Source organism: Pleuronectes platessa, chromosome 9 (assembly GCF_947347685.1).
Source record: "Pleuronectes platessa chromosome 9, fPlePla1.1, whole genome shotgun sequence".
Taxonomy (NCBI): Eukaryota; Metazoa; Chordata; class Actinopteri; order Pleuronectiformes; family Pleuronectidae; genus Pleuronectes; species Pleuronectes platessa.
Window position 1 is genome coordinate 24,028,647 of NC_070634.1, and position 26,342 is coordinate 24,054,988.

A 26,342-nucleotide genomic window follows, 5' to 3' on the forward strand; every position below is an offset into this window, starting at 1 on the left:
TAACTAGTAAATTTAACGTTTAAAAACATACTGACTCTTATGCAGACCTGATATTAAACTGACTATAAGGTAAGTTAACAAACTACAGATTCATTTTTTTCTGGTTAGACCCCATTGGATCACAAACAGGGCCAACTTAAGCTTGGTGCTTTTAACTGCTGATACATTTGGATTCTTTGGATTCTTTCCTCCTTGTTTCTGATCCGTGTACGATGTTTGCCAAGTGATTCTCCCTCTCTGGAGCCAGGGCAACTTTCCTCTTTGTCCAAAATAGACTAAAATATAATAATAATAATAAAGGCTGTGTTTACTTTAGTAGCAGAACTGAATAATTTCCGTCCTTCATTTCAGTGCCAGCGAACCTGAATTAAAAAAATTCTTTGACGACATTTTCATGACTGAACACTTCCTGCCTCATGTCAGCCTTATATGGTTTTAATATGGGGGGGGGGGGGGGCGGGGAATTATACAAATTCTCATATAGTAGCATTCATCCCGTTAGTGCAGGTAATTTAAAAACTTTGCTGAAGTTTAAAGTGTTATGAAATTAAACACTTTTGAAGCAAAAGTAGTGTAAGTTTAGAAAAGTGAATAAAAAATGTTCTTGCATGAAGGCAGAATATAGTTTCTTCTTTTCCAACCCGTTCACATCTGCAGCCCAGAGATAAAGAAACAGAGAAAAAAATCTTAAGCTAAATCATGTGTGTGTTTAAGAAAAGTGAAGGTCAACGATAAAGACATTAAAAGTCAAGAAGCAGAACAACACTGGATCCTCTTCAATCAGACAGAACGAGGCCAGCTATAAAACTCACTGGATTACAGAGACACACTGCAGACGCACTGCCTTCACACACACACACACACACACACACACACTTACATCTTAGAAATACAAAGACACACACCCACAAACAAAAGGCTCTAAACATCAATTTGTGCGTCACTCTTATATGCAAAGAGTGTTTCTTCTCTACTTGTCCTTTCTTGAGACATCATCTCTACATGTCAGCGATTCTCACACATAGAGAAGTGGTTTGCCTGCAGGAGTCAGAGAAGCATTAGATCGGCAGATTCAGAAGCAGATTTATCAGAGAGATTTGATTGGGCTGCATATATTCACTTGATGGCGTTTTATTCTTGCATTAACTATTGATTTAATGTAGAGCGCAGGCATAAATAACAAATAATTCGGGGGGGGAAATGGCCTGCTGTGTGCTGTATCTCCATGATTTGTGTTGTCGGGTTGGTAGTTTTTCAGCCTCAGTGCACGTGAGGCTCGTTTATATGCATAGAGATGCCGACGAGCAGATAGACGTGTAAAAAAATCTGCTTTTCCCGCTCTTTATTGGGATTCTTTATGCAGGAGTTCATTGCAGCTTGAGAGACACGATCCCAGGGCGCCGCCACCGGCTCGGTAAATCATAACCAGCAATTTTCTCTGCAAATAGCCAATGTACCAGTTTCGGGCCGGGAGGGAGGCGTGAGCTTCTGCAGGCCTGACACATCAAGGTTAGTGGAAAAGCTATGACGGATGTCCCAACACATACCTGCCTCCTGGAGCTGGGGAACACGAGTGTGATGAAGGACGAGACAAACAGCTCTGTGTAAATATGCCATGGAGAGGTTTTGGAAATGTCACGTCTTGTAGAATGAACACACCTGTGAACAAGCCGCTCAGCGAGGTGTCATCTGTGTTTTAAGAATAATACTAATGGACAAATACAAGTTCAGCCTTTAAAAAGTACATATTCTGCTTTTTCAGCTTTTCTTTCCTCTAGTTCTTTGGCATAATACCAACTTGTTGGTTATTCTGTCAAGTCCTCCAACAGAAGCCTGGTAAAACGAGAGCGGAGACAGTTGACCAATCACAACAGAGTGGGTCAGTTGGCCAATCAGAGCAGACTGGGCTTTATGGGAAAAGGGGGGGCCTTAAAGAGACAGGAGCTAAAACAAAGTGTTTCTGACAGAGGCTGACAAGAGGAGCTGCAGCACGGGACAGTTTGAGGAAAGTGACGTGTTTTCTAAATATTCGAGCATGTAAAACTTCTGAATTATGAACCTGAATGTGATAAGAATATATCTGCTTGAGATGCACAGCCTGAATCAGAGGCACAGAGAAAGGACAAGTAGAGACTAAAGAGGATGTTAAAAAACACTGGAGAGAGACGGGGAGTAAAGATTCACACAAATTAAGTCAAATTGATTTCAGCATCATAATGAACTAACAAGCTGCAGAGTCGTTGTGCTTCACTCCAGCAGCGATGAGGACGGTAATTACTCCCTGACAGTGACCTTTGACCCCCCCTTTAGATCCAGACCAGGGGTCAGAGATCCCATCACTCCATGACATCACAGAGCGACCCGATCTGTCGTCACTGGGGGAACCGGGTGATGAAGAATGTGGATGAGTTTCAAAAGTAGACCACTTCTAACAACGAGGCCATTCTGCACAACCACTGTGACACCACGCAAGATGTCAATAGCAAATACTGCTCTGACATTTATGATGTCATTGATTTGACCTGGAGCTAATTGGCTGGGGCACCACCAGTGTGGCCACGGCCGCTCCGGTTGCATACTTTGGAGTCATGGAAAGTTCCGTCACCCTGAAGGTGTCGGGGGTGCTCTCATCCGCTGACGGATTAATCAACGTATGTGTTTTTCCAGCTAAAGATAAACACAGGCTGTGGAGCCTCCTATAGAACACAGAGGAGCTGCGGCCGTACAGGACATTGATCTGTTTGCTCTTAATTCGTGGAAACACAGATGAGTGTGAACGAAGGTCAATACAGCAGATAAAATACAAGTTGTACAAGAACCAGAACTAGTTTTGAACCAAGAGGAATGATCTGATTTGTTTTTACGTGTTAATTGTTTAGCTGTATGTTGTTCCATCCATCGTCTGAAAATGCTTCTTACCAAAATCATCTCATTCCTTTGATTGATTCAGATTATTGTTAATGAAAGTTGATTAACACCCTCCAACGGACTCATGTGTTGGGAGAGTTTCTTTAATGGGTTAAACTTTAAATGTTCAAGTCTCTACAATGAATATAAAATTTGGAAACTTCATATTCCCTTGACCATTGATCACTAAATTCTGATCAGCTCATCCATGAATCCAGGTGAACGTTTGTTCAGTCTTTAAAGATTCACTGCAGATGTTTGTGAGGTGACAGCGACTTTAACCTTTGACCTTTATCCAACAAAATCGAATAATTCCATCCGTCAGTCCAACTCAACGTCTGGACCAAATTTAAAGAAATTGAGATCTGGTGTTCACAGGAAGGGACGGAGGAACAGAAACATAAGGACAGCCCGAAAACCTGGACAAAATTTGGTCAACGATGAGTTTTCTCATCACCAATTTAAATAAAATCAAATGTTATCCACACCCACACTGTGGGATGCCCTGAGGGCTCCTCAGGGCCCCCCATCCAGCCCCCACCCCCATCTATCTGCGTCACACATGTATTATTTATAAGCAGAAGCCCGGTGAAGAAGTCAAGAGATAAATGAATAATTATAGTTTATTTTCTCATCTCTGTTTTTAGGGCGACCTGGTTGTTAGTGCATCCTTTATCCCGGTCGCGGAGAAAAATAAACTGCTGAGAGCAGCAGAAAGAGAGATGGAAAAGTGTGTGTGTGTGTGTGTGTGTGTGTGTGTGTGTGTGTGTGAGGTTGAGACAGTTGAATCTCTCAGTACCATCCCTCCCTCTGGGTATTCCCTGCTGGTACAATATATGAAGAGGCTGTAGAACTGGAAAAGCATCTTTTATTTATTATGTGTGTGAGAAAATATGAGAAGAAAAAAAAATACATATATAAATATATATATATATGCTGATGTGTTATGTATTAATCAGAATCCCTATATTTGCATTAAGGCAAAGGACAAGCCTCAAACTGTGCGTCAACTCATGTGTCTATATTTGCTAATGTTTGTTTAGATTCAGGTTTTGTTTGTGTGTCCTTGGGTGTGTGTGTGTGTGTGTGTGACTCACCGTTCCTCTCGCCAGATGCTTCACAGCCATCTTCATCATCGCAGTCGTTCCCACTTCCTCCCTCTGTGTCTGCGCTCCCCCCCTCCTCTTCCTCCACTCTTCCTCTGGCTTTACTCGCCCAGCCGAGCTCCACTAACAGCTCCTGAACACACAAACACACATTTTAAAACACATCACAAACACACACCACATTGAATAAATAGTTGTTCACATTTTGTTCACCATTGAGGAGGAGGACAAACAAACAAATGGACAGGGGGTGCAAAGGTAACTTAGTATAAACTAGTACTGGGAGTGATGTGCAATCAGTGGGACGGACCCAGTGAAGGTGTTTCCCCTGTTTCTACTCTTAATGCTAAGCTTTGCCAACGAGCCCCTGCTTCAGACAGAGTTTCAGACTGATTTCATATTCTCATCCAACTCTCAGCAAGAAAGTTTATCCACTGAAATCCAAAGATTTCAAGCAGCCACAACAAAAGACTGTGATCACAAACACAGAAAACACTGACCAACAATAAAAAATACAGACACACACTCAGGTCAGCAGGCAGACTAAAGGGTAATTGAGGTCACGGTGTCTCTGTGTGGCTCCACGCTCTGTTACTGCAGAGTTAAGTCACAGCTTGGATGCTGTAACATGTTGCATCATTATCATGGTGGATGGAAATATCACGTCTCGTAAAAATATCCATTACATCAACCAGTACTTTTAAGAAAAAAGCAAATATGTCAAATAAAGTTTTTTTAAATCAAGGGTTGTGGAAAATCTAACAAAAAATGAGAAGATTAACTTTATCAAAGTTTGAATCTAGAAAAAACAAGAGTTATTGGTGATTCACTTACACACAGCGACAGCAGCAGATAATTGGTTCCCAGCTTGATGAATGTGTTACTGTTCAGAGTTAAGAAGCAGTGAAACATAAATCCCAGCTGAAGTCGGCGATAAGGCAAATGGCCTCAAGTTTCTTCTTGTTAAAGGAAGATGTATGATTCTGACATTTATGTTGTTTTTATTTCGCCGGTAGATAAAGTTGTTATATATGAACGGAGAGGGAGAAGTCACAGAAGTTTTCTTACATCTATATTAATGATTTATTATACCTCAGACAATTCTGTTCAGAGAATTTAACTTTACACAGGTCAACAAAGGACTCTGCTGTTTGGGATTTCACTATTAGAACCATTGTGTTAGATCTTTTCTATTGACGGTATCTTTTCTAACATGTGTCACAAAACTGAAAAAGATGAATAAAGAATACAAATATCCAGACAGATTGAGTCGGCAAATTCTAAATATTTTCAACTCCGCCATGGAGGTTATTTGACCCCCTATCTTTTTGTGTGTGTGATACTTTCAGCTGAATATTACCTGCTCTTTTTATCTAAACAAAAAAATGGACCTAAAAAGAATTCCTCAGATTGCTTTTTTCAATTAAAATACAGAGCAGGGATTCCCTCTTCCTAACGTTAGTGGTGTAATTCACTGGCAGAGATGGTTGGTGGACATACGGAGGAACATCTGGCCTCTGCCGTACAGTAGGTGAGGGGCAGCCATTGAAACAAGGGTAACGAAGGTTATTATCCGACAGCATGTCCGAGGGGACGTGGAGACGGACGCGGTGATTCACCATCGTGTCGTTCGACTGCAAATGGGAGCGGAGGAAAGAAGAACTACAGCCACGTGTCCACCTGGGCTGGGTTTCCTTAGTCATGTGGAAAGGTTCCAATAGGAAAAGACATTGGGCCGTGTGGAATTGAGGTGTGGCTTCATTAACTTCGCCAGTGAGCTCCATTAGTTTGGCTTTTAACAGCTGAATCTTGGAAGGATGAGACAAACAACTTCTTAAATTTTGGTACAGATCAGGACAAAATGGCAAATCCAGGATTTCTCTTAACTTAAACATTGCGATTTATTTATTTTGACATTTTCTCAGATCTCCGGGGGAATAATTCCTGGATCTTGATAAAAGAAATCAGACACATTAAAGGGACTGAGATCTATGAGTGTGTCTAAATTTGTGCAGCTTGATTTAATTCCTTACATTAATTAACATTATATATAAATCTTATTTAGCTGACGTGGCTTCATCCAAGGCCACTTCAATAACTACTACCACTCTACCCCTCAGCCTCAGCCGCCCAATTCAAGAGGACTCTTGTGCCTTAGCGGAGGTGATGGTGACAAATCCTCCACTTCCTGAATCCTGTCGATGGATGTAACGTGTTTCCTGATCCGTCGATTCAAACGTCATTCCAGAGGATTCAGGTTCAGACGGAAGCAGGAAGTAGAAAGTTGCAGCGTTCTAGCGAAGCCGCGCTCGGCCGTGTTTTCATTTGCCGCCACTTAGAAAAAAGGGTGGATGAGTAATGCTGAGTCCACGACCCTCTCAATGCAGGGGCAGCCCTCACAGGGTTGATTAGGCTCTTCCTGATTGGCTGAGCGTCTTCATAGAAATTATAATTGCCCCATTAGTGGGCGCAGCCGGCTCGAAACATAACCCACTGCAGCAAAGGTCTAATTAACATGTAATGGGACAGTGAGAGATAAGAGGAGACGAGGGGGGAAAACACGAAATAATTAAATTGCCAAGGATGCTTCTTTGTCCCGTTTCATAATTTCCCCGTCGTCTCATCCTCGGAGTACGAGAGCGTAAATGGCGAACATGACTGTCGAGAATAGTAATTAATAAACGGGGAGCGTTAATGTGTGTGTGCCTCGGATGAGCAGCCCCCCCCTCAGAGAAGCTATTGATGAGGCAGATCGCACACAGGAAGCACACCGCCTGTCCTGGATTTACAGAGGTGACCGTTAACTGAGATTTGTTTTGTGGGCTCAGATTTAAATCTATATATTTTTTTTATCTATCCATCTATTTCAGCAACCTTGATGTGTGTAGAACGCACATCTTGAAAAACCGTTCAACTTAATGGCTTCACACTTTGCATGTGTGATGTTAATGACCCCGAGGAAGTGCAGGGGATTCTGTGCCATTTGGACACATGATATATTAATACAGATTAAAACAGGCGGCAAGTGCTCTGCAGCAGTCGGGGGCTGGGGGGGTTTGGGGGGGGGTTGTGGATCTCCATCATGGTAACAACATTCATGGAGTCACTTCCTCTTTAGCAAATTGTCTTCCAAGTACAAGCACAACATTCATTCTGTTGCTGCAAAGCTTTATATGGAACTGAATTATGGTGCTTTTATTTTGAAAAGTTGCGAACTTGGGGACCTCTGAAATATCCCAAAATGTAAATTAATGAAAAAGGCCAAAATCTGTAAAATATAAAATCCGTCCAGAAACAAGCCCTGAAACCTGATCGTGGACACACAACAGCTTCATAGCACATAAACCAGGCAGGATGAACACAAAGTTTTCTACCTTGACTGTTTATAAAAAGCTGTGCAGACTACATCCAGCACACAAACAATAAAAGAGTCACAGTATCAAGTAGAACAGTTTGAGGAGGACTCAGTAAAGACATGGAGTAACTCTGAAGCAGCTGCTGAACAAGAGAACAGAACATTCCAAACAGGCAGGTTTACAACGGTCACTGCACTGGTCTCAATTTGGTCAAATTGTTGTTATATCTGACTTCACCTCTCTGGTTCATGCTGTGGCCTGGTAGCAAAAACAATCTGGCTCACGTGAATTACAAATCATAAACACCCTTTAACATCGTGAGTGTTTGAGCAAGTGTTGGTGCACGTGTGATCGTTAAGGTTCAACGTTCTTTTAAAAATCGACATGACACACGAGCACGTTACATTGAATTAATGGGGCCTGAGAAAGCAGATCCTGCACGTGAATGATTACATGGCTCATGTGTAGCGTGTTTGTGAACATGGCAACAGAGAATGCTGACTCTGCACATCCTCCATGTAAATTTAACGTGATTAATGGACCCACCGACTAAATTAGACGAAGCACCGAGCGCCTCAACAGCAAATGAAAATATAAAACCCACGTTTGCATAAATATTCCATTACAACCGAAAACATGCATGTTAATAGAATTTCATCAGGTTTTCTTCACATCGAGCACGGCTCTGGTTCCACATCAAAACACGTCAATGGTTTTCTTTATCAACGTTTAAGTAATTTTAATGATTCTATACAAAATGTGATTATTAATTATTTTTTTTACGGTATACTTTAAAGATAAAATATGTAAAATGTCTAAAAAGGACCAGAACAACATTAAATATTTATATTTTGTTGACTTTCAGTACTTACATCTATTAAAAGAATTTCGATAAATTATTTTCAAATCCAGAGAAATCCACAGTTTTATTCAAAACAATGAAACGTTTAATTTTCAGGGGAATCACTGAGAATCATTTTTATAAACTACATTCATGTGATTTCATGAATCACCATATTACCACACTGCCCCCGAGCTTCTAAGGGGCTGCATAAATCTGGTTTGATTGGTGAATAATTAATTTGTTATCGTATGTTATAATCCACATCTGCTGCTGACATTTAAGTTTATTGGATTAGGCAGCGCTGCACAAAGGAGGGTGAGGAAAACGACACACACACACTGTGCCCAGCAGCCCCCCCGCAGCGAGCTCCAGCAGCTGTATCACACCTACATCACACTTTACACATTCATATTTTATAGTAACAATAAGATCCAGAACATCAAACGAAACAACAGCATCATTATTTTATTGCGTCATTACTTTAAACACAGATATGAATTATTCTATCCGCGCAGCTTCGCTCCTGCAGAGTTCTAACAACCTCCATGTGTCATGGTCAAGGTGAGCACAGGAGATATTAATGTTCTGCAGCAGAGGCGGACCCAAAACACAGGTTATAACAGCCGAGGCTGCAGTGAACATGCAGCGCAGTGGGACAAATAAATTAAGGCAACTTCTATTTACATTTGTTTGTCCAAGAAAATAGACAAAACAAACAGAAAACAAGAAAACATTCAATTAATTTGTCAAGAACGCACACATCTACACAAATCTCTGTTTGTGTAACGCATATCTCTAGAACCACTCATCCGAGTGCACTCATCCACAGTTCGGCATGTGTATTAATAAGGGCTCAAGGATGTGCATTGTTAAGTTTGGTGCAGCTTGGACATGTGTTGTTACCTGTGTGAGCTGCTCCAGCCTCTGCTTGGCCCCCTTCAGGACAGGGTCTGTATTGCGGACGGTCATCTCTGGGTTTTCCCTTTGGGCCTTTAAGCTGCTGCTGACCACACGACCTGCATAGCTACACAATGACAGAACATGAGAAACACTAACACATCCCGACTGTGTGTTTGGGCATTTTAAAACTTAATTCTTGATTCTACTAAATTCTTCAAATGCAAAAAAAAAAAAATCCTGACTGCAGTGTATTTCCCACAGTGACATATTAAACAACCAATAGTAGTGCTGGGTCAGTAAACCAGTGCCGTAAAGGCTAGAAAAGCTTTACCAGTTTGAATAGAAATGATCCCTCAAGGTTCAACTATTGTCAATGATTTATCGGCTATTGATCCGGCTTATTATCTCTGCTCTAGACCTTGATCCCCATGCATGACCATCAAAAAGTTGTGTTTGTGTTGCTTGTGTAATTGTTGATATGCACTTATTTCCTGTGTGTGTTTCAAAAGAACATCCCAGATTTGAAAGAAGACACCAAACTAATTTAGTTTCAAGTTTGTAAGAATTTGTAGCTTAAGAGTAAAAGTACTACATCGTTTCTTCTTGCTTTAATTATGCTGAGTGCAGTTTCTGCTAATTCAAACTTTACATCCGTATCAGTACTGCATTCCAAATAACTTGAATATAACGACCATTTAAAAAAAGTTTTTCTAGATGATTGATCGGGTGGAGTAGTGGAAAGCAAAAGTAATGACCGACAGAAAATACAGTGATGCTTCCTTCTGTCGTCGGCTTCAAGCAAGTAGCACATCATTTTGTCTGAGTATGTGTGTGTGTGTGTGCGTGTGTGTGTGTGTGTGCGTGTGTGTGTGTGAGTGCGTGTGTGTTGGCTGCAGAGTGGGAGGATCAAAAGGAAGATGAAGTGAGAGAAAAGCAAAAGGGAAGAATCAACAGTTCATGACTCATACTTTTCCATGTGTCCAAGTTCCAAAGCAGCTTCTCTAGTTAATACAACCAGCCACCGACCAGCCGCTGAGTCCACGCCCTCGAAAACACAAACACACACACTCTGGCTATGGCAACGAGGGAACAGAGAAGTGGTGGGTGGATTTCAAAATGACTAAACCCAACCAGCTGGTCTGAGATCAGATCCATCAGCTTAACAAGTTTAACAAATGTTTGTTCTGTTCTCACGCAGATGGTTTCTCCTGATAAAAAAGGTCTTTCTCAGCTTCGTCTGGTTCTTTTACGTGTTCTGTGAACCAGGCCGAGACGACACAAGCAACGTAAAACAAGAACACAACAGCCAAAACACAACGGAAACACAATCACAATGGACGTAGGATGTTGAACAATGAAATTAGCAGCGTTACTTTGTGGAAACCCAGTCAAATTGTGATGCTCGTCTACTTTGGGTGATATGGTAATTTGCTTAATCAACGAAAAAGGAAAAAGAAAACATCTGTTCAGATATTATGACGATGAATTTGTATTCATATGCTTCAGTTTACCTTCACCAAACTAAGTGGAAATATAGATTAGAGGGAGATATTGTTTATCAAAAGATACAGATTAACATGATTTATAGATTCATTGCTCAGTGTTAATATTCATTCATTTACAGGAGAGATGCAATTATCATTATTGTTAAGTTTTTCTAATCAATCTTATTTGCTGCAGTTCTACACAAAACCTTTTCATAATAACCCTGAACCAACCACTCCTGGAAATAATTACACAATCTGATATCGCTGGTCAACTATTTTTGTGGTCTGCTGTTTGTTCATATCTGTAAGTGTCTGTTGAAGCATTGATTTTAAGCCCTGAACTCATCCTGGGGGGTTAAACCCAAACGTTACTGGTTGATTTCTCAGACATGGATTTTGTTTTCATCGCCACAAAAAAACAAAAGGGATGGTTTCAAACACCGTCACCATGGAAACTGCTTAGATCGACTCCGAAGATGCGCCGAGAACCAGAAGAAGATCCTGAAGCTGCATTTAACACACAGCTCTCACCACATGTCCAGGGTTAGAGAGCAGTGATACACACACACGTAAACAAAACAATGATGGAGTATTATGGTAATAACAGGATACTGGTGTGTGTGTGTGTGTCTGTGTGAGATCTAAGGCTTAGCAGATCAACCCCCTCTGGACCGATTAATAAAGATCTAAGGCAATGATGTGACGGGGAAAGAAAATGAAAATAAGTCCGAGGAGAGAGAACAGGGAGGAGTGTGAGAATTAAATAAATAAAAGCTCAATTAAAAACCGCAGCCTGTGTAGGAGAGCCAGTGGACTAGTGGCAGAAACATGGACTATGGGCAGAAAAGGTCTCTGGTTCGACTCCACAGATAAACAACAAAAAGACGAACCTGGATTGAGCTGTCCAAAAATCCAAGAGGATTCTACCTACCCTGTCTAGTGCCCCTGAGCAAGGCACCTTACTCCCCCAACATCTGCTCCCCAGGGGCCGTACATGGTCGCTCACTGCTCTGTGTGTCCTGCACCAGATGGGTCAAAAGCAAAATTTCCCTACCTGCATGTCTGTGCATGTGTTTGGGACAAATAAATGCATCTTAATCTTAATCTTAATCTGTGGCCCGGAGGGGAAAATCCCGAGATTCCACGGACTCCAGCAAAGATTTTAGCGATCAGTGTCAACACCACACATCTAATGAACTTGTCAACACAATTTCATCATCATCATGTGCTCTTCATGTGCTCTTCTTCATTAGTAACAATGCAGCAGAGTGACAAGCAACCGATTGTTTTCACCGCAAAAACCCCTTCGACAATTAGACCGGAACAAACTAAACTGTTCAAAGATTGGTACGAATCATTACAGGGAGGTTTCAGCTAATTGTTGAGAAAAAGCCTTGAGGTTATAGAGCGCTGTGAAATATTTGGCCCTGCTCTATCGACATGCTGTTCTCGCCGAGGGGTCGCCTCCAGCCGTTATCGATCGGCCGCTCCAGGACGGGTGACAGGTGGGACAACACCGGAGGTCACTGCAATCTCTGCTGCAGATGCAGAGGGATCATATCGGCCAATTTCCACGACTATGCAAGATGAATCAATTATTAATATGCTGGGGTCCGTAATGATCGGTGCAGTAGAACGATCAAGAAATAATCCATGTTGTTTAAGTCATTAACGCTGACATCTTTAAAGGGTCTTATGCACAAAATCAATCAAAGAATTGTGGGATATATTAATGTTCAGATTAATAAACAAATAGCCCCTTGCTTGTTCTTTAATTCACTCAAACTTGTGTGCACTCATATTTTGTAGCTTGGACAGATTTCCTGTGCTCCAGCTTCAGCTCACACTTCTTCTGTGTGAACGAGGAACGTCCTCTCTGGGATTTCTCCGCTGCTCTTGGTGTTTTTCCTTCGTGCAACAAATCGGAGAAAAATTGTCCACTCAGTAGAAAGCTGGGTGTAGTGTTGACAAATGAAAACGTTGCACCCTCTCGAGGATCATGAGCCGAACCAATATGCATTTTGGGTGTAGAACAACACATGTATTGGCCATTGCATATGTTTAAATATAAATTGTCTGTGATTCCTCAGACATCAACTGGGAATAGAGGCTTGATATAAGACATTAAAACCAAATATATTGACTGTTTATTCTGTCAAATAAAAGTATTTGTATCAACAAACAAATACAGATAGCGTTATGTTTGTGAATGGCTCATATTTACAGATCGAATTGGCCAAACACTGCATCAAATTTTCAGTTCTAGGTGATGAATCTCCCCTTGTAGATTTTGTGTGTATTTGACTTTACATTCAGGTGCAGTGGATGATTTCAGCCTCTTCACCCCTAAAACGTTTCCCATGCTGTATATATATTGGAAAGTGTCAGTGCTGTGAATGGGTTATTGGCCGCTCTGCAGAGCATCGTGCTGCTCCGTCTGTTTGACACTGCAGACGATCATATTGCAGGAAAAGCAGCTGTAGGTGACAGAGAGAGGTGCGACTGTGAGAGACACATAAGATCACACCAGCACCACAGTGCTGCCCTCGGCTACTGCAGGGCTGCTAACAGTAACACACACACACACACAGACACACACACACACACATAGAGCCGTTCTTCTGTCTCATCCCTGCACCAAGCGTTTATGGCGACTGTACAAACACAAATACACACTCACACAAACATCCTCATTCCCAATAATGGAATTTGGACTGCACACCAAATCGGTATTCCTAGTCATTTTGAAAAAGAGATAATTTAATTATTTGGTCTTTTATCATAATATAGGTGTAAAACTGCTGTTGTGAATTTATTTTGAAAAGACGGGAACCCCAGTCATCTGAAACAAACCAACCTCTATATAAAACCTCCTTGTATCCCGCGGTCCAACTGCCTGTGGTGATAAACAGGCTCAGAGAACAGGCCTCATAGGAACTTGATCTTCAAAACCACCAAAAAGAACACACTGAAATATTTCATCAAAGACACTTGAGGTTCATCTATTAAAGAAGCCAGCTTCTCAAATGTTTGGTGAGGAACTCTAGAGATGATGTCTCTTAAGCATCTGAATCTTCATGTGGAAGACTTCAGAGTCAGATATAAGGATGATACCCACATCTTCACAGACTTCAAGGAGCTGCACTAACACCCTGAGCTGAGTCTAAAGACACTTAAAACACCAATATTTGTCAGATCCCGAGAGTTTTTCTTCAGGTGTGACTTCAAAAGTGCAGCGTCCGCGGATTGAGACACATATTTCAAAGCTGAAGAGGCGTCCCTCAAAGCAAACTGAGCAATGAGAACAGACAGATAAGAATTTGCCTTTGACTCTTCTTTGCACATCGGATGGCAGAAGATATTCAGCAGCAAAAATTATTGTAATGTCAAAATCAACTTCTCAATAGGCCTCTAACTCCTCGGGATAAATATCAGCCATATTCTTAGAATGCCTTCAGGATCAAAACAAATGTTCAGCCTATCAAAACATAATAATCATAATATCCTTATTTATATTGCACTTCATAGAAGACAAATATAAAAAAGCAATCACAACATTTTTTAATTAATATTAATTGTGTGACAATAGTTTAACATTCCGGCTTCAACAATGCAAAACCTTTTTTTAAAATAGATTTCAAGCTTCCAAACACTGAGATTCAAACTTTCAAAGCCTTTTTTTCAGTTTGGGAACATGGCATGATATTTATTCCATAGGACATACAACTTGTTAAATCCTGTGGACGTCAAACATCTAAATGTACCAGGTTATCTCAAACTTAAATTCACAACATTTACAAAAAAGCCTTTAAAACCCTGAGCTATGGATCATGTGTGAACCTCGAGACACAACAACCCCAGTAAGAGCTCACATCCTCTTTATTCCTCTGCACTCCCTGAGAATTTCTTTTTTTAAGGCATTTCCCTGACGCACAACACATTCCTTCATTATACAAAGCATGAAAGGAAAAGGGTGTGGCAGGTCTTCAGTGGTGGAGGCAGAGTAACAGGATGATAGGAGACAAGATGCCTCCCTCTTTTGGAAAAACTGCGCCATTACAGTTGTCCAGGCTTCATAGAGAAAACAAGATACAGGTTTGTTTTATATAAACACAGAAAAAGAGGCAACAACCAATTACATCTTCCTTCGCGCTGGAAATTTCCCTGAGACGGAAACACACTTCATCATCTTTATCTCCTCTCCTGTATCGTCCCTCACTTTGCCGCCTCTTTCTCTGCCTCGCACGTACACACACTGTCCCCAACACAGACATTTGTAAGTGAAGTGGGTCAGAGGGCGGAGGAGAGGGATTGTGGGCTCTGAATAGAAGGATGGAGCGATGAATGGACGGCTGAATTAATGAGTGGACGGGTGGATGGATGGATGCAGGAGAGGGGAAGATGTAAAGAGGTCGGAGAGGCACAGACTGGCTGCGCTCCAACATCGTCAAAGAGAAGTTTCACCGCAGCACAGACGGGGACGGTCTGAGGGTCTGTGAATGTTTTGGAAGTTCAATTCAAGGAATTGGTGAAAATATACCTTTATGCAGTTTGCAACATTAAGTTCTAAAGTCATATACGTCAAACTGCATCTTTAAAACGCATTTGCAAACTGCAGGAATTGTGATATCGAGGGTGTCATCATCTGCATTTATTAAATACATTATATACTGATCATTTGTTAAAATATACGTGTGTATGATATATTTATTTATATTATTGAATGTATTCCTGAGTGTTGGTGCTTTGTATTTAGAGGGCGTCCTGCTCCACTTCTCTTAAAATAACAGCAACAGGCCATTACCTAATACAAGGTTTACAGGCCTTCACTGTCAAGCTGATGGTGACATAGCAATGTGTGTGTCTGTATGTGTGTGTGTGTCTGTCTGTGTGTGTGTTTGTGAGTCTGTGTGTGTGTTTGTATGTCTGTGTAATATCCTTGCAAGGCGTCATGGCCTGTTTCATATGGCTGGAGCATTAATGGAAAACCTTTTTCATAACAGGAACAGATTCCCTACTGAGATGGATGGAACTCAGCGCAAGTGTGTGTTTGTGTGAGAGCGTGTGTGTGTGTGTGTGTGTGTGTGTGAGAGAGCGTGTGTGTGTGTGTGTGTGTGTGTGTGTGTGTGTGTGTGTGTGTGCACGCCCGTTTGTCTCGTTACCAGTTCAAGTTGCCAATGTAATCACCATGAGAAAGACTCTGGAAACGAACTCGCTAACCTTCACAACACTGTCACCCCCCTGCCCTGGCAACTTTTAGAAACACACATAAACACACACACAGACACACACACACACTTTTAACTGTCTTTAAATTTCTTATTCTTTCAATTACAGTTACAGTTCCATCATCGGTCCATCATGAGCATTAAAAGCCAGATATGAGCGTTTCACTGGGGCAGGTGCCCGGGTCCCCACACTGCATGTAGCACAGCACACATACCTCTCTGCCACGTCATGGCCGCTCCAGCACGTGTGCTGCTCGACCTCCATCTCACTCTCACACAGCATCTCTGGCAGCTCGGAGAAGAACCACTGGTACCGCTGGATGGATCCCTCAAACTCCCTGGAGGAGAAAGAGAGTAGTGCACAGCTGAACGCTTGAGTTGCTGCAGAGACGGAGGAGTAAAAACCAACGGACCATATGTTTAATTTGTTCCGATTAAGACTTCTTGAGCCAAATTGCCTGTGAACTCCCGTCTGATAGACTCTGGTGAAGTACTGGAAACAACATGGGGGAGGGAAGAGGAAGCTCTGAGCACTTTATATTAGATTATAGACAATTGAATAAAAAAATTTAAAAAATCTGATTAACACTTCCTGTATGTTTATCCTTGGTGACATCAGCAGTGATGTCACCAGGAGCCACAACATGTGAGGGGACATTACATGTGCAACATGGGAACATGTTTATGAAAAATAAACACTTCTAAGTTTGCCTCCTACAAGTTCTAAAGTCCAGTCTGGTCCGGCTCCCCACATTGACTCTGCATGTTTGAAGACATTTATTATAAAGTGCGGTTTTGACCTGCTTGCCATTACGACTGTGGATATTTGTGTTGTTTAATATTTGATATCTTTATTCACCCCCAAAATTGTTTTAAAGTTTATGGGTAACTTGTTACTTGTTATCTAAAGACAGATTGTGAGTTGTAGTGGATGTAGAAGAGATTAATAGAAGAGAGAGATTCATTTACCTCGACAGTTTTTTCAGGCTTCGACTCTTGTCACCTCTGGAACCTTTAAGAGGGAACAACCTTGAGGAATACACACACACACACACACACACACACACACACACACACACACACACACACACACACACACACATACGACTCATTTAATTCTGCCCCAGTGTTTATTTTCTGACCCCCAGTTGCTCCACATACTCTCGTACATTTGATCAGACTGAACTCACTTCCTGGTTTGTTGCTGTGGACGTTGATGAGTGGCTGATGGAGGTGAGGTCACAGTCAACCTCTCTGAGGTCAGTGATGTCACGGGGGTCACTGAGGCTGTAACATGGGAGGTGGTGGGTTTTGAACTTGTGGTCACGGGACCAGGCTCCTGTGGGCCACACACCTTCTCCACCTGAGGAGGACACAGTTTGCATGGTGGTAATGGAATTGTTATTGTCCACTTTAGTGAGATATAGTTAAATCTAATGGTGAAGTGTCATGTTGCAGCTGAACACCCCCTCAGCTCACCCTCTCCTTCCAAACATGAAAGAGAAACAGTGATTACCTCCAGTCGTCCTAAAAACTCAAAAGGTCTAGTTTGTCCAGTTTGGGCTACTGTAAAAAAAAATGGCCGCCTCCGTAGAGAGGAGCTGCTCCTAATGTAAATATGAAGTATTTAAATATAAAGGGACCATTATAGATTAAAGAAAACAACAATTCAGATGAAGCACACTAGTGAAAACATCACCAGGATTATGTTATAATCCATTTTTGCCTATAGATCCCTTTCACCTCAATCTTACCCACCGGACCCTTAAAGGGTTAACGGTTATAGCCTTTAGTGCTGCGTCTAATGAATAAGAAGCTTGATCAAATATTTAATGAAGTGGCATTTTCTTATTAGCCACAATTAGCAGTGTGCGTCCGCTTGTGTGTTTGTTTACCTCTCAGGAATCTACACTACTAAGTCCACAATGTTCTCTCTAAGTTTGGACCGCTACGCCACTTCTTCCTCCAGCAGTGTGTGTGCATGCATGTGTGCGTTTGTGTGTCGTCTGTTTGTCCAGAGATTAGCGACAGAAACTTTCTCATCACTTAGAACCAAGCGGCATTCTGGGTATCGGTTGTCCCGCCAACCACAGTCTTTGTCTGGCACTGGATCTGTATTCACACACACACACACATACACACATACACACACACAGAGACACACACACACCCATGCAGACTGAGGGGAACCCCAGATTTTCTGAAGAATGAGGCTGTTTTTAGCCCATCTAGGTACAAGGCCTTTGTGTGAAGATGGAACTGCCAGGCTGAACGAAACCCACGGCCTCGACGCTCTGTGTCCAACATTCAAATGACATTATCATCGGGGCATACGAGCGGGAATGCTTCTGTGAAATGTTAGCGCTACAGGATTAGCTTACGGCTCTTTGACGATTGTGTTTCACAGAGGCACAATTACTTGAAGATTACGTAAATGAAGATGAAGATTCTGCATTTTTATTTGGATCTGTATCAAAATAACCCACACTCGTAGATTATCAGTCGCCTTAATCCAAACAAATTCTCGGAGAAACGAATGAATACCTAGTTGAACCAAAAATGGATCTCTTCGTCCTTTGGCCTTGCGCCACCGCTATAAAACAAATTCCATCGAAATCGTTTTTGTAGTTTCTGCCTAATCGTGCCAACAATAAGCACCAGAAGCATGATCTCTTTGGCAGATCATCCCATTTCCCATCATCCTCTCTGCTTACCGTGGCGGTGATGCGTGGCCCGTGCAGCTGAGCGTGCAGTATGGCGTCGTTCACGTGGTTTCGGACGGCGAGCAGAGCCAACTCCAGGCTGTTGTGGTTGCTGCTGGTTGCTAAAGTGGCGGATAGCCGCTGGAGCAACACCACCAAACTCTCCCAGGGGGCGCCGAGTTCTGATACACCGACCTAATGGAGTCACAGGGAGAGTGCAGAGGGGATAGAAGTGAATAAAGGGGGGGGCTTAGATGTCTTGGTGTCTTGGTCTTGGAACAATGTGCAGGAGCTTTGTTCTGATTTCTTGATTCCAACTGCAGCTCAGACTTGTGCAGGAACCTTCTGACGTTCAAACTATAAACAGAGATGAGTTCGCGGTGACGTGCAGCTTCTCTGGTCAAGACCACATTTCCCATGAAGCAAGTTGTTCCCTTCATGGTGGGAATGTTCCTCTGTTCCTCTGTTGCTCCGCTGAGGAGGATCAGCGTGTTGGGAGTTGTTTATTCATCTCCGCTTTCTTTTGCTTCCAAGAAACGTTCACACAGGATGAGCGGTGACATCTTCCAGTTTTGTGCTGTAATGAAGTTCCTCTATTGTGGCCACTGTTGAAGCTGTCCAGCGAAATTCAAAGCAGCCTTGAGAAGACGCACTGGAAGAAAATACCAGTTCTCTTGGCAATGCTGTTATTACTCGTCATTCTGAGATGTAATGTGGGAATGAGCTGTTGATTTTAAAATGCTTTGAGTTACTGATTAAACAATGGGAGAATTGTATTACCGTTAGAATCACCCTGGTGATATTTAAAAACAATTTACTTTAAATGTAGCATGTAATTAAAAAGTCAAATTAAAGGAAGACAGACATCTTCTTAGAGCAAACGATTCTGGATAAACCCAAATGATCCGGAATTTCTTTTTGTGTATAAATGACAGAAACAAAATTATATAAAATGTTATTTGGTCAAATGAAGAGTTGCTGGTGGAACTTTTGTGAACTTGGCACAGATAAGTAACTGTTTCCTCCTGCCTATTTGTTTTTAAGCTAAGCTAACACACAGACATCAGAGTGGCATTAATCTCACTTTCTCCAAAAAGCAAATGAGTGTGACTTCCTCTTTAATGCACATTCAGATGAGGTTATGACGATATAGACATAGAATCTAATCCTGAATATATGAATGAATAATGGGAACTTACTGTAAATACATCGTAAAGGAGACTGGTTAATAATTTCAATTTGTGTCATTACTTGAAAAGGTGTCCATCCTCTAATGTTCAGAAAACACGTGACTTTCCTCAGACTGTCCATTGCTGCAGCTCCTCGTTTCAGCCTCTGTCTGAAACGCTTGGATTTAGCTCCTGTCTCTTTAAAGCCTCCCTACTGATATAGCCTAGTTCGCTCTGATTGGTCAGATTGCCCACTCTGTTGTGATTGGTCAAACGTGACATCCGATGACACCACATGCTGCAGAAGTATGGGCCTAACTACTGACGAGGCATTTCATTCTGTGGGGGAACTTTTACATTCACAATAAGAACCTATATAACTCACTACAGGAAAGAAACACTCAAAAAGCATCACATGTTTAAACACACAGCCCAACAGTAAACGCACAAACCATGAAACCACTCACCAGACATCCTCTCATGACGTTGACACACAGTCCGGTGCAGGGCCGGATCAGGGTCAGCCCTCTGCAGTGGGAGCAGTACTGCATCCTCACCAGGCCTCGGCCACACTCTCTGGATAACGTGGCCTTCTCGGTGGCGTTCACCACCTCACCGGCCAGTCGGAGGAGTCGGCTCAGTGCTCGGCCGACCCCGAGCGCACGGGACAGGCTGCTGACCAGGAGGCGAGGATGGGGTCCGAACGGGCTGACATCCTGCCTCGTCAACCGCAGGCAGTCATCGTGGGTGGTGGGGGCGTGGGACTGGAGGGACGTGTGGCCGAACCCGGGGTTGAGCAGACGTCGGTACACCAACGGGAAGAGGTCGTTGTAGAATCGACGCACGGTGTTCTCCAGGGAGGAATCCGATTCTCCGGAGAGGTGGCGTTTGATGCCGTCGAACAGCTGGAACACTAGGGGGCGACTGTCGGACACCAGGGTGGAGTAGGCGCTGTCGAACAGGGAGCTGGTGAGGTTCGACATGAAGGACACGAGCGACTCAAAGGTCTCTGGGACAAGAGGGAAGACAGAAGGAGGACAATCAGCCATAATAACAAGTCAGGAATATGTCAGTGTTAAGCATAGAGTGGTAAACACACACTCGTCCAATCATGAGTGAGTCTCAGCTGTCAAACACGATGTTCCACGATGTTTCTATACAGCATCAAATATCCTAATAAAACAAAACTTATCAGTAAGATTCACACTTGAACAAACATCAGTGTGGTAAGAACTACCCAAACATCTCCAGGAAAATTAAACATCTATTTGATGTGTGATTTGATTTTTTAATTTGATCCGTGTTCCATCCACTAACATGGAGGAGGGGACATTTCTGACCAGATTCATATCCATTTTACTCAGTCCTCTGTTTACTGACGTGTCATCACACTGGACGAGGAAATGTTTGAGCAATCATCACACATGGAATGTCTGGCTTTGTGACCATAAATGTGCTAAATGCTATATTTGGTATTTCCACTGTATTTTAGAAGGAAACCAACTTTTTATTAACTGGCTCTAGTACTTGGTTACATTTCAGCTTAAGATTTTACATTTAAACACAGGAATTTGTCTAGGAATCAAATAAAGAACTAAAGGGAAACATCCTCTCTCAACTTCTGCTTTAATTCCATTAAGTGATTGAATTATCCAATATTTCACAAACAGCAAAGAAAAGAGAGAAAAGGAAGAAAAAGAAAATATATTTCTGTATCGGAACATTGTTTTCTTCCATTAATCATCTCGTGACTGCTAATTTTTATCTTATGATCCTCACAGAGGAGCTCCACCATCAGATTGGGAGGAAACTGTACGTGACGTAGTTAGAAACAATCTCCACCTCAATCAGCCACAGCTGAAAAATCTACACTCATATGAAGCACGTTACTGCAGAACTAGTCTTTTTACTTTTTATACTTTAGAATCATTTTCATGGTAATAATATTGGACTAAATACAGGACTTTTACTTGTAATGGAGTTATTGTGTATTGTCGTATTAAAGGACATTATTACTTCTCCCACCACTGCTAATACACATAAACAGAGCTGTGAGGTTATTAAACAAAATTGGATAATATAAAGAGTAATGATCAAGCAATATTAATGGTGCAATTTATTTTCTGATTACTGACTAAAAACTATGTTTTCCATATATGGTGATAAATAAAGTCTCTGGATATACTGTAAATGAATTCTTCATATACACACATATATTTGTTATTCTTGTAACGACCTTGTTCTGACTTTCTAGATCACAAATAATTTTCCCTACCCTGTGTTATCTATAGACAGGTGATAACGAGGCGCTGATCTCATGATCCACTGTGTTTCCTTTACGTCTGACAGGGTCTAACAAACAGCACCCCCCCCCCCCCCCCATCCCTTAAAGGTTGCTGTAAACCAGTGGGTGTGTGTGAGAGAGAGAGAGAGAGAGAGAGAGAGAGAGAGAGAGAGAGACAGAGAGACAGAGAGACAGAGAGAGAGAGGGTGACTGTGTGTGGGGCTATGTTTGAATTTTGCCAAGTTAAAAAGTGTGATGTCAATCCGCTGGCATCCTGACACACACACCAAACACACACACACACACACACACACACACACACACACACACAACCTGACACACACAACCACACACAGACACACCAAACACACATTGAAAGAAACCTATTTATCTGTGAATTTCAATGTGCATGTTTGTGTGTTTTTGTTTATATCAAGTGGACTAAATGTGTGTAATAATGCAGCAAAGTTTTGATATGAGATACACATCCCCTGCTGACACGTTGAAAAACTGCTCAAACTGAACTTTATGATCTTGATTTAACAATTTCTTCCACTTATTGAAACTTTAACTTTGCTTTAACCCTTTTGTTATACATTAGAATATTTTTAACATCTTTTATTGTCTTAATTTGATCCATTCAAGGAATCTTTTTTTCTTAAGCCCCTCAAGCAGCATTGTATACTATAAAGTCCTATATAATAAAACTATATGATCATTTTAGTGGTTGGGTAACGAGGTTGTGGAGCAGCCCCGAGCGAGAGCGTCTCACTTTCACGTGTTTGCATACCCACGTCCTGGCGACAGCCACTCAAACACAAACAGCATCGAGTGACAAGGCAACGACCCCGCTGCTCCAGGGTCATGTGATTGGCTCTTTACCCCGTGTGATTGGAAGACAGCTGCGACGTGAGGAAGAGGGCACACAAGGGTCTTACAGTGTCAGGAGAGACACACACGAGCACGCAGACACACACACAGGGATCCAGAGGGTGTAAACGGAGCCTGGATACAAGCGCCCTGGGCCTGTCTCAGTTTCTCTAGTGGGTCATAATCACGGTGCTTTGGAGAGTCGATCCTCTGAGATGCAGCTCAGCTGTCCTGATGAATCCATTTAAATTCTCACATCATAAATAAAAGCCAAATATGTTATTTTTTTATGTTTAGCCGTAAGAGAAGATTTAGTTTTATGACCTCCATGTAGGAGGTTATGTTTTGTTCTGAGTTTGTTGGTGCAACGATGTGTTTTATGATATCTGGCACAACTAACATAAAAACATTATCGATTTCATATTCAAACTAAAACGCCACTTAATAAAGCTCATACCTCCAGCGAGGCCCGACAGTCCCTTCAGATTCAATCAAGCCGCACTAACGTGCACACTCATAAAGATCATTGAAATAGGATAGATTTTTATGAAGATCAATTGATTTGAATTGAACAAAATGGCCTGAAGCTGCAACAAATTTGAAAGGGATTTTCCTTTTACCTATTATCATCCCTGCAACAGGTCTCAAGAAAATCAGTTCAGAAATTAGTTTAAAAACAAGGGAAACCGACCTGTTTATATTATTTTCCGCAAAACAAAGTCCTGGTGAGTTTAAAACCAGTCACTGGATTTTGTTGTTTGGGTAAAACTACACTTTAGAGTAACTTTATTGTTAAATTTCAAGTAAACACTGTAATTTGTGAATTCAGCTCCTACATGCTTGCTGCATGTTTGGCCGAGGTCAGTTCCTCTTTGTGTGCAGGTATTTTGTAATAATTTCCCCCCCCCCTGGATGCTTTAACACGTCCACTGGACACAAACAGCAGCTGAAACTGAGCCTGGGAGCATTGGGAGCGTTGGGAGCATTGGGAGCATTGGGAGCGTTGGGATGAAGACGAGGATGAAGACAGTGAGAGATAGAGAGAAACAGAGAAAACGAAAGACGGAAGGTAAATGTTTGCTGTGTCCGTCTGCTGAGCTTCATCAGCTCCATCAGTCTGGAAAGCTCCACACTACACACACACACACACACACACACACATTCATGGAACACATACACACAGGGCCTGTGTCCCTCACACACACACATGCTCACACAGACTGCTGAATAGCGTTGAGAGACAAGTGGACAAGCAGAGGATTCTTCCTCCCATTCAGAGCAGCCGCTAGAGACCGGCTGTTTCCCACAGCAACAACACTGGGCTGCGGATCCCTGCTGAATGTAAACATTCTCCGTCCCTCGCTCTCTCTGATTGGCCGAGGACAAAAAACCTGATTACTGCAGAGACGGAGGCAGACGGACGGAGAAAGGGAGCGGGGAGTTGTGACAAAGTTTTCCTGCTGCTCCCTCGGGGGAGTTTGCTCTCACACTCAGTCGGACATCGGTTGTTTGTTTGGCGAGCCACCGCGGCGCCTCACAAACTCAACTGCCCCCCCACCCCCCCCATCACCACCACCCTGACACAAACTAGCCATTTCATGATGAAAACACAAAGTGAGAATGACCGGGTGGGGGGGGGGGGGGGGCACAGACACTTGACAGAGTTCAGCTATTAATGTCACTTTGATTTTGGGGTTCTCCGATCAATTCTCTAATTTATTCTCCTTGAGTCAATAACACGACGGCCCTGAAGGAGTCCAGGATGTTGATGAGTAGATAATAATAAATAATGTCAGTAAAGTTAGTAAAGCACACAACTCCAACAAGGTCCCAGGAATTCAATCAAGCTGCACCCAATTTCACACAAACAAGGAAATCACTTCTTTAGAAATAGATGAAAATGTGAAGATTCTTGCAATTTTCGGGATCTGCACCTTTGTCCAGATATGTGCCAAATTAAATTAGTTCACCAGCTTCTCTCAAAAAATGTTAAAGACAGAGAAGAAGAAAATCCAGACTCCCCACCAAGAACTGCACGTAAAATTAAATGGGCTCTTCTCTGACACACATCCTTCCAACAAGTTTCAGAAAAAGCCTGTACAGTTGTTTTTGTGCAATCTTGCTTACAAACAAACAAACAAACAAACAAAAAAAAAACAATTTTAGAAACATGAACCAAATAATTGATTTTGGTATTTTTGCTTTAAAAGTAATCAGCTTCCAAACTTGCTGATTAATTAATCAACTATTTGACAAATGCGTCAACTACCTGTTAAAATACACGATAATTGAACTTTCCTGAGGAATTTATCTCAACGATGCATGTCCGAAACCACAACAACAACCCCCCCCCCCCCCCTTTACCTTGGTAAGCCTTGGTGTTTCCAGCGATCAGGTACTTGAGTTCGAAGCTGTACGACTGTATCTTCTGCTGCGTCTCGCTGCGAACCGCCGCCATGTAGCTGTCCTCCATCTTACTTGTGCAGCAGGTGGGCCCCGGGTGGACGCACACTCGGAGGGACTCGTCTGAAAGACACGGACGAGGGAAAAGGCTTCAGACCCGATGACCTCACTGCAGATCCACAGTCACAGAGAGGTTGAATCTCATCCAATGTAAAATGTTGGGTAGCAGAAAATATTTCTATATTTCTACAAACATATTTAGATGTACATATCTTTAAAAAATGTTCTAGCTTTTCAAGGATAAAGTTTTTTCCCTTAAAGTTGTTTTAATCTTTATGAAAATCCACATAATCCGTTTAGGGAGCTGTGATGTACAAGTAGGTAGTGGATCAGGTTTTATGACTTCACTGAGATTATGCTACAATGAGCCTGTTGAGACCTGACTCGATGACATGTACACTGTGTGTGTGTGTGTGTGTGTGTGTGTGTGTGTGTGTGTGTTTGTGTAGCAGCCCGACTATTGTAAGCAAACCTGTCAAACAGCTGACTGAGATCAAGGGGGAGAGATGAGAGACATGAACCGTCATCAATGTCTGACCTGACACATCACTGATATGCACACACACACAAACACACACACACACACACACTCAAAATGTCAAACTCTGAGCTATTCTTATTATCCCTCTCTGAACATAGAATACGTGACTGCCGTTACTGAGATAGTTACAGTTTATTGGTAATTGTGTGTCCTCGTTTACAACCGGACAGTGGGTCGGCTGGACGTCTGGGCTGGTCACAGACTTTAAGTCGCCTGCGAGGGGAATCCGGTAAAAATACTTTCTGGAAAATTGTGAAACCACATAGATTCATCCACTTTAAATCATGTTTTTTTTTAAGAGACTACTAGGGGATGACGCTGCATGTCAGGTGCAGTCCATGTAGTTGTTTAAGGAAAGACAATAACAGTAAATCTCCAGTGGAAACCCTCATTAAAACAACGTCTTGGTGAAGTTCACTCGCTCCCGGCTCAGAGCGGATCAATGAAAGTCAGATAACTCAAACCTGGAGCAACGATTCTGCTGC

The 26,342-nt window shown here is 42.2% G+C and overlaps 1 protein-coding gene across 1 annotated transcript in view; it reads right to left on the bottom strand.

The window, feature by feature from the left end:
* Positions 1 to 26,342, bottom strand: part of LOC128448231 (glypican-5) — a 43,178-nt gene that overhangs the window by 14,904 nt on the left and 1,932 nt on the right. Inside the window, exons 2-9 of the mRNA XM_053430799.1 lie at positions 25,218 to 25,379; positions 20,167 to 20,708; positions 18,543 to 18,725; positions 17,019 to 17,191; positions 16,798 to 16,857; positions 16,044 to 16,166; positions 9,117 to 9,237; positions 4,005 to 4,146 (exon numbers count right to left, since the gene is read on the bottom strand). Coding sequence (XP_053286774.1) covers positions 4,005 to 4,146; positions 9,117 to 9,237; positions 16,044 to 16,166; positions 16,798 to 16,857; positions 17,019 to 17,191; positions 18,543 to 18,725; positions 20,167 to 20,708; positions 25,218 to 25,379 — 1,506 coding nt within the window. The remainder of the gene's footprint in view (positions 1 to 4,004; positions 4,147 to 9,116; positions 9,238 to 16,043; positions 16,167 to 16,797; positions 16,858 to 17,018; positions 17,192 to 18,542; positions 18,726 to 20,166; positions 20,709 to 25,217; positions 25,380 to 26,342) is intronic.